Genomic DNA, 12,020 nt, shown 5'->3' on the forward strand with positions numbered 1-12,020 from the left:
CCAATACTCACGACTCCATGCAGAAAATTTGAATGCAAGACCTGTCAACAACAAGACAAACGTGCTCATCACTGGACCTCCATGTTGCCAAGGCTGTAAGCTCAATTATTCAAATATCAAAACCGGTATGATGGGTGTTCATAAATAGAGAATATCTGCAAGGGAGCATGATCCTAATGTAAAAATCGGCCCGTTACCATGGCAACAAAGATCCAAAATTGCATGTAGCCTGAGGGTGGGTGCCTGGACGAATCTTAGGTCAGTTTAAAGAGTCGAGGGGGAGGGCATAATAACTGATGGTTAATAATCAATAGAGTGGAACGATGGCTAAAGCAAAAAGGTGAACTTTCTGAGATTTACCTGTAACCTGGCCTGGCCAAACTTTTCAGCACAGCGGAGCGCTGCACAATAGCTGACGTCCAGATCCTCTGTGGAACCGCCGCTCTCTTCCTGAGCCGCTGCGATGTTCAACCAAGTGCTACATTCCTATACAAGGCAGTTTGAGAAGTAAATCATACTTGCTCACACATATAACATCATACTCACACACATGCTACTATAACCCCCACTCACACACTACTATACTACCATACACTATGATATGAAAATGAAATGATCTGCATTCATATAGCGCTTTTCAAGTCAATGAGGATTTCCCAAAGCGCTTTACATTTACCCTTTCACACACACTCACACACCAAAAGCGGCCGTGCAGCCATACAACCTGCTTATTGGGGGCATTAGGGATTGAGTGTCTTACCCAAGGACACTTCGACATATAACACGGAGGAGTCGGGAATCGAACCTGCGATCTCTTGATCCCCAGACAAGCGCTCTACCTCATGAGCCAATGCCGCCCCTACTACAAAAGTCCCAGGCGCTAATATATTCATAAACTGGCTTTCATACATTCTTGACACACACACACATCCGGATTCATGTGCGAAAAGCCAATTTTTTTTCCCACCCCCCCGTCAATCGCAAATCGGATTACCTCAGCCGGACTGCCCTGCCGCAGCGCCAGCTCCTGCTTGTAGTGTTGCACGGCCTCGCTGTGCCGCCGCAGGTCATTGAAGGTGGCGGCCAGGGACACGTGGATGACCGCCAGCTCGCGTGCCGGTTTCCCTAACGCCTCGGCTCCAGTCAGCTAATCCGGATGGATCATCAACAAAAAACAAACATTTTTTTCAAAAGGGGTTTGTTTTCAATGTAATTACTGTATTGTCAAGACTATAAGAAGCACCCCCCAAAAAAAACAAATTGGCCAGGAATTTGAACCTTATTCGTGCAATTATTGTGTGTTACCATATTTGTGCAATTATTGATCAGTCAATAAATGTTATCACAGACCATAATTGAATACCAATGGGGGCAACTGGGATCGAATAAGATAGCAATGCTAAGAGCACCGAATCCTAACCACGAGATCGCAAGGGACATGGATGGTTGCTCACAATAACATAACAGTAGATGCAATGGAAATTAAACCCGGATGCTGGTGGGGGGAGTGCTAGATCTTATTTATTAGACCAGTGTTTTTCACCGGACGATCTCTCACGACACCCTAGTGTGTCATGGCACAGTGGTTGAAAATCAGTGCATTACACCACTACAAAAAGTACTTGAAGAGGCTATAGGTCCTCATTATCACACAATTTTTAGTCACGGTATTAGATATGTGAGAGAATGTAGTTTCACTTTTTCTCAGCTCAAGCTAAGCATTGTGACATGTTTTGAATACATGCAGCCTTGTGTTTACATCTTTAAGGACGACCAAATTACTTCTTACTGTGTCGTTCCCTTCATTCATTTCAGAACGACCAAATTACTTCCCACAATGCCTTTCTCATCATTAAGTTCAAAATATATTGCGCTTCGTAAAGACGGGTATTACGTCTAACAATATTCTCGCAGCCTGTCTTAATAACATCAAGAATTTGGTAGTGTGATTAAAAATAGCGTGATGACGACATAAAACACAATTTATTTTCATAAGTCATCGGTTTCCTCAGTGGATTAGTGGATAGGATCTGGTGCACTACACACAACAATCAATTATCATTGCATCCAATGTTAAGAATTTGTATTTAATCGGTGATATATTCAACCGATGCACAAATACTGCACTATTTTATTAGTTGTGCAACCGTAGCCCATACAGTAGTTCTAATTCCATGCATCTTATGGTTCAGTGTGCCTTCGATATATAAAAAAATATATATCAAAAAACAATCTTGGGGGCTCACCTTACAATTATAAGGAAAATACGATAACTAAAAAAACACAACACAGAAAATGACAAAAATAATACCTGAGCTTGATAAGCGTCAAGGGCTTTGTGGAAGCAGCCGACCTTGGCGGAGAGGTCCCCGAGTTGTTCTGCCAGCCCGACGGCCTCGTGGGAGTTCAGTTTTCTAGCCAGATTCTCCCCCAATTCCTCTTCAAGTTTAGAGCCCCGATCAGCTATGAAAGGTTTTTGTAAAAGGAAATTGCAGTGAGCATTGCAGGAAAAAAAACATAAAACATCCATCCATCACATGCGCTGCTTATCCTTACATAAAACATATTTCTAATAAACTTTTGACTGGTTGTGCATGGCCCAAGGAAACATTTACTTGTTATGGAATTTCACTTCAAAGAAGATCTTGCACAGCAAGACAAATACAATAAAATAGAAAAGTATATATATAAAAAAAAAGGTTTTATAGATATGTTTTTGTTTTAAAGTTTAAAAGGACAGTATGTATAATTTAGCTCCCCTAGTGGTAAAAAAAAACCCCAACCATACTGATTAAAAAAAAAGGAAAAAAACATGAACTATCAGATGAAAGTGCTTTTTAAATAAACACTCATATAAATTGGCATTCATTTTGCATAATAGTGCCGTTACGGGTACTCCACAAAATGATGTAAAGGCTGGGCAAAAACATGAGGAAAAAAATGGTGCAGTTTGGTTACTTTGAGTCTCCGTTTTTTGTATTCTTCCTTGTGCTTTTTAGCACTGGTTTTTGGTTGCACTACACAATACAGCAAAATCCAGTGGTCAAAAAACACACACTGGCCCTTTAATATAAGAGTTAGCTTTAGTAGAATAAAAAACAAATACTCAAAATGATCTATCACCTGCAATACTATTTCATCTAGCCTATTATAACAAATATTTTCTAATTTTACTCGACATACAAGTTAAAAAAAGAACTAAAACTAAAAAAATATAAATGTAAACTCCAATAAGCAAAATTTTCTGCCAGTGGAACACGATTTTTTCAATGTTTAGACCTTAAAAATGCAGAAAAAAATCAGTTTGATATGATTCTAATATTAAGTGGGAAGTGAATCTGGCGTTAAACAAAGTATTGTGAAAAAGTGGCAAAATGTTCCATACTGAGACAAATACAAAAAAAATTGATTTTTCTGCTTAATTCCTTTAGCTACAAAGACAATCTTTAACCTGAAGGCAAGGTTTAGAATACTAGAATCTGAATCTACTTCCGGATTCTCACAAAAAAAGGACGTTTTTTTAATGCTTGCTCCGGAATTTGTCCGTTTTTACTCCTTTATGCTGTCATTTTGGGTGTAGGTATTACACTTTATGTTGTTGTTAGAGGGTAAGGAGAAGAATGGGAAAATAAAACAGAAATATTAAAATATTGTGTATATTGTGATTCAAACAATGTGACCATTTTAGAATGGATTAAGAAATGATTGTTCTTGTCTAAGATCTGATCTTTTGTTTAGAATTGATAGAAGTTATTATGGGGGTGGGTCTCCTGTACGCCTTTAGCTTCAACCAGTCATCCCCTTGTTCTTTTCAGGTGACTTGTTCTTTTTGTGATGGAATGTTTGTTTCAGGAAAAAATAAGATACAAAAACAAAAAAAACTATAAATGCATTCAGATTAATTGAGATGCACTGCAATTTTGCCAGCCGTATTTCAAAATCCATTCAAGATTTCTCAATCGCTTCTCTTTCTGGCCTGTTGAAGGCACTTTGGGTCACATTCACTAAAAATAGATCGACAAAAACAAAAATCTTAACCAAAACGTTGACCAGAGCAAACAAATCAGTACAACCAGTGCCTTCAACTTTTAAATCTTAAAATTTGAATTATTTTGGACCCATTTTAATAGTTTACTATCTGCTTTGTGTCTGCTCTGTTTGCCATTTTCATCTTAGCTTAATTATATTAAATAATTGTTCCTTATTAGCATTGCTTTGGTAAATGAAAATGAAAAGAAAAAAAATGTTTTACTTGCATGTGTAACTCTACCACCAAAAATACAAAATAATGAAGACTTTTGCAAGCAGTGCCAGTTATTAACACACTCAATACAAATATTTACGGTGACTCAACTAGCTTCTTGTAATTATATTTGTTATGCCAATGTAGACACAATCCAAGAAACATGTTGCAAACTGTTGCACAGAAACTAACACCATGTTAAAAGTGCTTTCGACCATCCAGTAGCAATGAATAAGGAAACAAAAGTACCAGTTTTAGAACAAGCATTTTCACAGTGGCTTAGCACACTAAGGCTAGATTAACACCTCAGGGACATCTGATTTTTTTTCGCATGGACGCGACCTGTATCTGATCTGTTAGAGTCCGTCTGAACGGAACATATCTGATTTTCTCACACCGGACCTTGGCAACCTTTTGGTTCTAAATCCAATACATATGTACAATCTTCTAGAATGTGACTGCCGTCTGAACTGTCAAAGCACATCATCATCATGCACAGCAGACGTCACTATTCCGCCTTCAAATGGGCGGAAGGAAGCGGGGAAATGAACAACAACATGGGGTGTCATTAAATCACACATTCATGAAAGATGAACACTTGTTTATTTTGTAACTCACAGAACAGCCAACCTCGCTTTGAGGATTCACAACACAACGCTCGAGTTCATTCTTAAACAGATAGCCTCTAGTGGTAGTTAACAATATTTACATTCAAATCTCACCATACAGACAGTATTAAATGGGGGAAAGCGAGGTTTTGGATTTAATTAAAATAAAATTTGGAGGACAACGCTCTGCTTTTTGAATCCATGAGTACTTCCTCAAACATGAGTGCATTGCGTGTGACGTCACGTCTCATCCTGTGCGCACGGGTGACAGTTGTGGGGCATTTACCCGGGGAGGTCAAGTCGCAATTAGTTGGTAACAAATTAAAAAAAACATCAAATTTCACCCAAAATATCGGAATCGAGCATCAAGCTCTGCAGTGTGAACGTAGCCTTAGACTCTTCTATCCATCCATCCATTATCTGCACCGCTTATCCTCATTAGGGCCGCGGGGTGCTGGAGCACCTCCCAGTTATCTTCAGGCAGTGGGCAAGGGACACCATCAACTGGTTGGAGGCCACACTGAGACAGACAACTCACTCATTTATTCCCAACTTGGGAAAATTTTGACCGGCCATATACCTGACATGCATGTTTTCGGAATGTGGGACGAAACCGGAGTGCCTGTAGAAAACCCACGCTAGCACAGGGAGAACAAGCAAACTCCACACAGGAAATATGGTAGCTTGATTTTATGCCATGACCTCAGAACTGTGCCGCGGACGCGCTAACCACTCAGCCGCCGGCTATGTAAAAACTCAAAAAAAACGCCCTTACCATATTTAAACATTTTCTTCATCGCCTGTTTGTCTTGTTCCTGCTGAGATCCCAACAACAGTGCCTTTTTGAGGGATCGTCTTGCTGCTACAAAATCCCCCAAAGTAAGTTGGACCTGTGACAATTAAAAAACGACTGTTCAATTTTCAACCTTTACCGCCATTTTTTTCCTTTTTAAAATCACCTTGCCAATGCAGTGGAAGCATTCACTTTCGCTGAACTTGTCCTTCATTTTACGAGCACACTCTTTGGCCTGCTCCAGGAAGCGTAAGGAGTTGGATTTATGCCCGTTGCGAAAGAAGATGTTGCCCAGGTTATAGTTGGCCCGATAGAGATCCTCAAGGAGACCGCGCTTCCTTTTTTAGTTCAAATAAAGAGGAGAAGAGATTCAACAGTAAGCGACCAAGGTCAAAATCGAATGGACACAGGAGACTCAGTTCTGGGAAATTAAGCCTGCACTAAAAGAAAAGTTGGTTCGCAAGTCTAACATAAATCCAACACCGATCAGAAATAAGTCAAGGCGGAAAGCTCAAATTAGATCTGTTTCCAGTGCATTAGTAATTATTTTGTAATAGTTCGCTGATGCATCCATCCGTTAAAACTCAATTCTATTTTATATCTGCTTGGTCCCTGTACTCCAAAAGAACTGGTTTAACCTGAAAAAAATGGAATCATATCATATATATTATTCTTCTGGTAGCGAAGGAAAGAAGGGAAAAATGGTGACAAACACAATTCTTTTGCGATTAACATATTTTCTAAACTAGAAGTGGCTCCAGATTATACGTCCCTCAAGCCAAAAAATGCACAATTAAGAGGGAAGAAACATATCAGTCGTACCCGGAGTACAGCGTAACTGGCATTTTTGGGGGAGCTTTTTTGGGGAAAAAAAATCGAACACAAAAAGAATACATGACATCTTGAACGTCAATTTAGATGACACCCCCTCCGCTCATTAAAAGCCCCTACTAGCATACGTCACTTGCAAAAACACTACTAAAACGACTTTGGATCTCATTTTTGGGGAATGTATTAGAACAGTAAAACAGAGGATTTGCATCTTTTTCAAAAATTGCTTATAAGTGAAATACTTAAAATAGTTACCTTGGCAAAATAACGCCTTATCTTCTGAACATTTTTTAACATCATATATATATATATATATATATATATATATCACATACGTATATATATCTATATCTATATGAGACTCGCAGTAGACACGCCAGTTAAAGTCGCGAGGGACCCGCTCCAATAATTTGACAGTTCATTTCAGCCTAATAAGCTTAATGGTAGAGCACATAACAGTTTTCAATACATGTGATACTCGGATGTTTACCGTTTGGAATCACCGGTGAATTGCGATAAAAGCAACTCGTTTTCGTGTACGTCAATGGCAAGAAAAGGTTGCGTCATTTCGCCAGTAAATATTGTTAGCTTGCTCGAAACTGATTTCCATACAAGATGCAAATTATCCGTGCTTTACCTTTTTACTACATTTCCCCCAAAAACAAGATATGAAGTCATTTTAGTGACGTTTTCTACTTCACGCAAGCGGGACAACACAGGCAATTTTGAAATGATCAACACAGGCCAAGAGCGACCTCTTGAGGTTTACTGTGAAAATAAGTGAAATTTTAACCCAATTATATTTTGTTAAAAATTTCACAGATAAGTCTCACCGGAGTATAAGGCGCACCCCCGGCCAAACTATGAAAAAAACTAGCTTATGGTGCGGAATATACGGTGGGTTAAATCTAATGTGAAAACAAAATGTATAAATTTATATTTGATAGTACCATAAAAGGACTCTGTGTAATATTTGACCACTATATGCTGCTGTGTTGTGTAGTGCCAACAAAAACGAGTGCTAAAAAGCACAAGGAAGAATACAAACTACGAAGACTCAAGTGACCAAACTGCCCCATTTCCTTCTAATTTTTTTACCCAGCCTTTCATACATTTTTGGGGTCAGCATCCTTTAGGTTAGCCTTATATTATGTAAAATAAATTTCTCAACCTATGATGCACTTTTGTATGATAGTTCATGTATTTTGGATTATTTTACCAATCAATCGTCTTATTTTATTTATTTTTGTTTTTCTTACCACTAGGAGGCGTTTAAAAAATACACAATGTCCCTTTAATAACACGTTGAGTGCTTTACAGGTATATGCCTTGTGTCTGAGTTAAGGTAATAAAAAACTAGAGTTTTCTTTTCAACAAATACTAAAAATGATTGTTTGATTTAAACCCTATGCTATTGTCATTCTGTTTCTTGAATATCCTAATGTAAAGGTTTCTAAGACAGTTTAGGGGACGGGACTAAGATAAGCTTTGAATTTTTCCTGTGGGACTTTTATTTTTTAACTTTGTTTGTGTTGTTTTTGAACAGACCTTGCTTCTGGGATGAAAAGAGAGAAAGAAATAAAATGTCAACAAATAATAATAATAAAAATTAAAAAAACAGAATGGACGAGGCGGCCCTTACTCTGCAATGTAAACACTGCGTCGGATGAACTCGCTGCAACGTTCGGGCTCACCCAGATGGTCACAAACCAAACCGAGATTGAGAAAAAGTCGAGCTTTCATTTCATGAATTTCCTGCTCTGGCACGGTCCCTTTCAAAGAAACAGACACAACCTCAGTGAAGTGATTACGTTTACACATGAACAGGGTTGGATACCAGCAACAGGTTCTCACCTTGAAGATTATCCACAATGGCGAGGCTCTTCCTGAAGGCGTCTTCTGCTTGTTCCAAACTTCTTCTCGATTGATCCGATTCGAAGCGGAAGAGGTACGTCCGACCTATTGTGGCGAGCGCCCGCTGCTCCTCTATGTGATTTCCGACAGAGCGGGCCAAGTCCAGGTGACAGCGCTGATGCTAATAAAGACATACAACACATGTACCTTATAAAGAGCCCCGTTTCCACATCTTTACATAACATGATAAACACAAACTTACTTTAAGAGCGGTCTCAATGTTACCAAGCTCCGCGTAGCACTCTCCTATCTTGCGATGGGCAACAGCTCGTCCAATGACATCGTTCAACACCTCAGAAAGTGCCAGCTCCTCCCTGTGCTCCTCAATGGCAGCTTCGTAGTCACCTGGATATGAAAAAAAAAGGAAAAACCCTGCGATTTCAGTTTTGAAAAAAAAAACCTTTTGTTTAACATTACCTAAAATTGGGTTCGTTTGTTAGAATACAAAGTATTGGGTCAATTGTTTGAAACAGCCCTAAATAAGAAAGCGACAAATTTCGGTTAAAAATAAAACAATGTATGAAGTAAAACACACCCAAAAAAAACAAACAAATTTTGTTTAACAAAACCCCCTATAAAAACGTTTCGAATAAAATGTAAAGCAAAAAAATGTTTTAAACTGCCTATAATGTGGCCCCCCAAAAAATATTATTTTATTTTAAACGGCCTTAAATGTGGCGATAGTTTGATTTTTTTTATTATCTCAAAAACTGTCATTATTTGGAAAATTATAAAATATTAGGCAATTTGGTGAAAACTCTAGTAAGATGACAAATTCATGTAAGTAGTTGATTGATCCATTTTAACACTATTTGGGCTGTGTATGTATAATTTTTTTTGGGAGTATAGGTAATAAGTTTTATTACTTTTAAACTGTAAGGCATGTGTATTTTGTTATGACGGACGGACAGACGCACATTTTGAAGATAGATATTTTATATATTCTAAGTGCAAATGTTTTGTGCTGATTGAGTGACTTGAATAAAATATAGAATTAGAGCAGTCTCTATTTAGATTAATAATTCTCCTGTATTATATTATAATCACTCCATTTAATGCATACAAGTTTATTCATTCAATGTTTTGAGAATTAGAATTTGTTTTATTGTCATTGACATATTGTTTTACAACTAGATAAGAAGTAGCACTCCAGGATACGCATGTAATAAATACTTTAGAGATGGATAAAAAAAAGAAAAGAAAAAAAAGGAAGAAAATAGGCCAAATTATTTATAAGGTAGTGGAGATTGAAATAAGTTGTAAGTGCATTAGAAAGAATTGAGAATTAAGAAAAATGCTACAGGTTATGATCTTCAGCGCTTGTTAAGGGTGCTCCCATATTCTCTAGCATATGAATAACCTATATTTTATGTTGACAATATCTGTGTATTATTTGTCATTGAAACATCAATTGCAGCCTGGTCATCCTGGAAGGGGATTACCTCATCTGCGGTCCCTTTTCAAGGTTTCTTCATTTTCCTCATGTTGAGGTTTTTGAGTTTTTCTTTGCCCTCATGTAGGTTTTAGATCGGGGATGGTGTAATATAGTCTGTGGTTTGCAATAATCTGGTCTGAGTAGCTCTTAGAGACTCTTTGTGATTGGGTCCATACAAATAAACATGACTTGACTTGTGCAATCCACACTCAGGAGCAAAGGCAGAATGCAAATTCTCCCTATAGTAGCGCCACCTTGTTGTGGAAGTGATCGGGTGATGTCCCTTGTTCGTGAATTAAGTTGAAAGAGCATTGGAAAAATAATTCAAAGAAAAAGTATGCAATGACATCTAAACCATTTTTAAAAATCTCGAGAAAAATGCAATATAGTATAATCTTGTGCACTTGTTTGACCATGGGGAAAACATCTCTGAACCCGTTAGTACTTGTGATTTCTTCTGAACATTGACAAATGTATTATCACCCAGAGTGACTCGGTCAAAAATGTTGGTGTCATATTTGACCCCAATCTGTCCTTTCAAACACAGGTTAAGAATATTACTAGAACAACTTTCTTCCATCTTCCCAACATTGCTAAAATTTGCCCTATGCTGTCTCAGTCGGATGCAGAGATTATAATTCACGCGTTTGTTACCTCCCGTCTCGATTACTGTAATTCACTACTCTCCGGTCTCCTGAAGTCCAAAATCAAGAGCCTTCAGCTGGTACAAAATGCTGCAGCGAGGCTTTTAACCAAGACAAGAAACACATTACCCCGATTTTAGCTAACCTGCATTGGCTCCCTGTTAGTTTAAGATGTGATTTTAAGGTTCTGTTGGTAGTATACAAAATCATGCATGGACTTGCTCCTTCATATCTTTCAGATTTAATTCCCCCCTATGTTACGGTCTGGAGCCTGCGTTTGGAAAACACTGATTTATTAGTGATCCCAAGAGCCAAGAAGAGATCCGCAGGTTCGAGAGCGTTCTCCATTCGGGCCCCGGTGCTGTGGAATGCTCTTCCCCCTGAGATTCGGTCAGCAACCTCAGTGGAAATGTTTAAATCTAAACTTAAAACATACTTCTATTCTATAGCATATGAATAACCTATATTTTATGTTGACAATATCAGTGTATTATTTGCCTTCATGTAGGTTTAAGATCAGGGAATGGTGTCATGATAGTCTGTGGTTTGCAATAATCGCGGGTCTTTGCAGCCCTTTGAGACTCTTTGTGATTAAGGGCCATACAAATAAACATGACTTGACTTCATCATTTAAATATAAAATAAGAGGCAATAATCGAGTGGTTACCGTTTCTTGACAGCAGCTCTCCAAGCTGATTGCAAACGTTTGCTTCTTCTCTTAAATTGTTGTTGTTTTGGGCTTTGTTCTTCGCCTTCAGAAGCACTGGAAAACAACAACAATCGCAGTGAGTTAAGAACAGAAATCGGGAGATGAACTTCCTACTTACGCTTTTTCTCTCGTGAAAAACTCATCCTGAAGTTCCAGCGACGTTACCAGTTTGCTAACTTGTTAGCAGAGTGTTCAGCTCACTCATTTGGGTTGCGAGGGGATGAAACGAAGACCGACCGGATGACACTTTTAAGTGTGTTTTTCGATTAAATACATCACAAAAAACGATTTAATGGCACGATCGTAAACTATTATTGATGATGAGAAACTTCGCCATTTTGAGACGACTTTTTGTTATGGAACTTTGCAAAGCCCCGCCAGTGTGGTTACTATCCAATCAGAACACGTATAGTTTTCCCCGCTTTTTAAGTCTGTCAGGCAGACTTTATTTTTCCATGCGCATAAGATTTAAGAGATAAATGTTGTAAACTCACATTCAATAATAAAAATCAAGTAACATGTTTCAAAAGTCTTAAATTTGTTGACTTTATGCAAGACAAAACCGAGTTGTAAAGCATGCCTGTGAGTCAAAGATGAGAAGAAATTAAGTTATAAATGATTGGCTACCCGGGATCACATGACTTTAACAGTCTCTGAACGAAATAGGAAAATGTACTTTTAAGGGACAGTGTGTAATATTTAGGGCTTCCTATTGGAACAAAAAATATTAAATAAAACGTTGATTTGAATACTGGGCAAGGATACAAGAACTATCATACCATTTTTTTTTCCAAATCAAAGAGCGAGAAATTTGTATTCTGTTTTCACCGTGGTATCCCTTCT

General features: G+C 38.1%; 1 protein-coding gene across 2 annotated transcripts in view; it reads right to left on the bottom strand.

Annotated features, from left to right (window-relative positions):
* Nucleotides 1-11,544, bottom strand: part of tonsl (tonsoku-like, DNA repair protein) — a 29,095-nt gene extending 17,551 nt beyond the window's left edge. For both annotated transcript variants that reach the window (XM_088354112.1, XM_088354111.1), the window contains exons 1-10: nucleotides 11,296-11,544; nucleotides 11,136-11,231; nucleotides 8,592-8,734; nucleotides 8,330-8,510; nucleotides 8,118-8,247; nucleotides 5,811-5,982; nucleotides 5,627-5,741; nucleotides 2,312-2,463; nucleotides 995-1,147; nucleotides 361-486 (exon numbers count right to left, since the gene is read on the bottom strand). In XM_088354112.1, the coding sequence (XP_088210238.1) occupies nucleotides 361-486; nucleotides 995-1,147; nucleotides 2,312-2,463; nucleotides 5,627-5,741; nucleotides 5,811-5,982; nucleotides 8,118-8,247; nucleotides 8,330-8,510; nucleotides 8,592-8,734; nucleotides 11,136-11,231; nucleotides 11,296-11,320 (1,293 nt within the window). In that variant the 5' untranslated portion in view covers nucleotides 11,321-11,544. The remainder of the gene's footprint in view (nucleotides 1-360; nucleotides 487-994; nucleotides 1,148-2,311; nucleotides 2,464-5,626; nucleotides 5,742-5,810; nucleotides 5,983-8,117; nucleotides 8,248-8,329; nucleotides 8,511-8,591; nucleotides 8,735-11,135; nucleotides 11,232-11,295) is intronic.
* Between the last annotated feature and the right edge of the window lie 476 nt (nucleotides 11,545-12,020).

Source organism: Urocampus carinirostris, chromosome 15 (assembly GCF_059441175.1).
Source record: "Urocampus carinirostris isolate Australia breed hairy pipefish chromosome 15, RoL_Ucar_1.0, whole genome shotgun sequence".
Lineage (NCBI taxonomy): Eukaryota > Metazoa > Chordata > Actinopteri > Syngnathiformes > Syngnathidae > Urocampus > Urocampus carinirostris.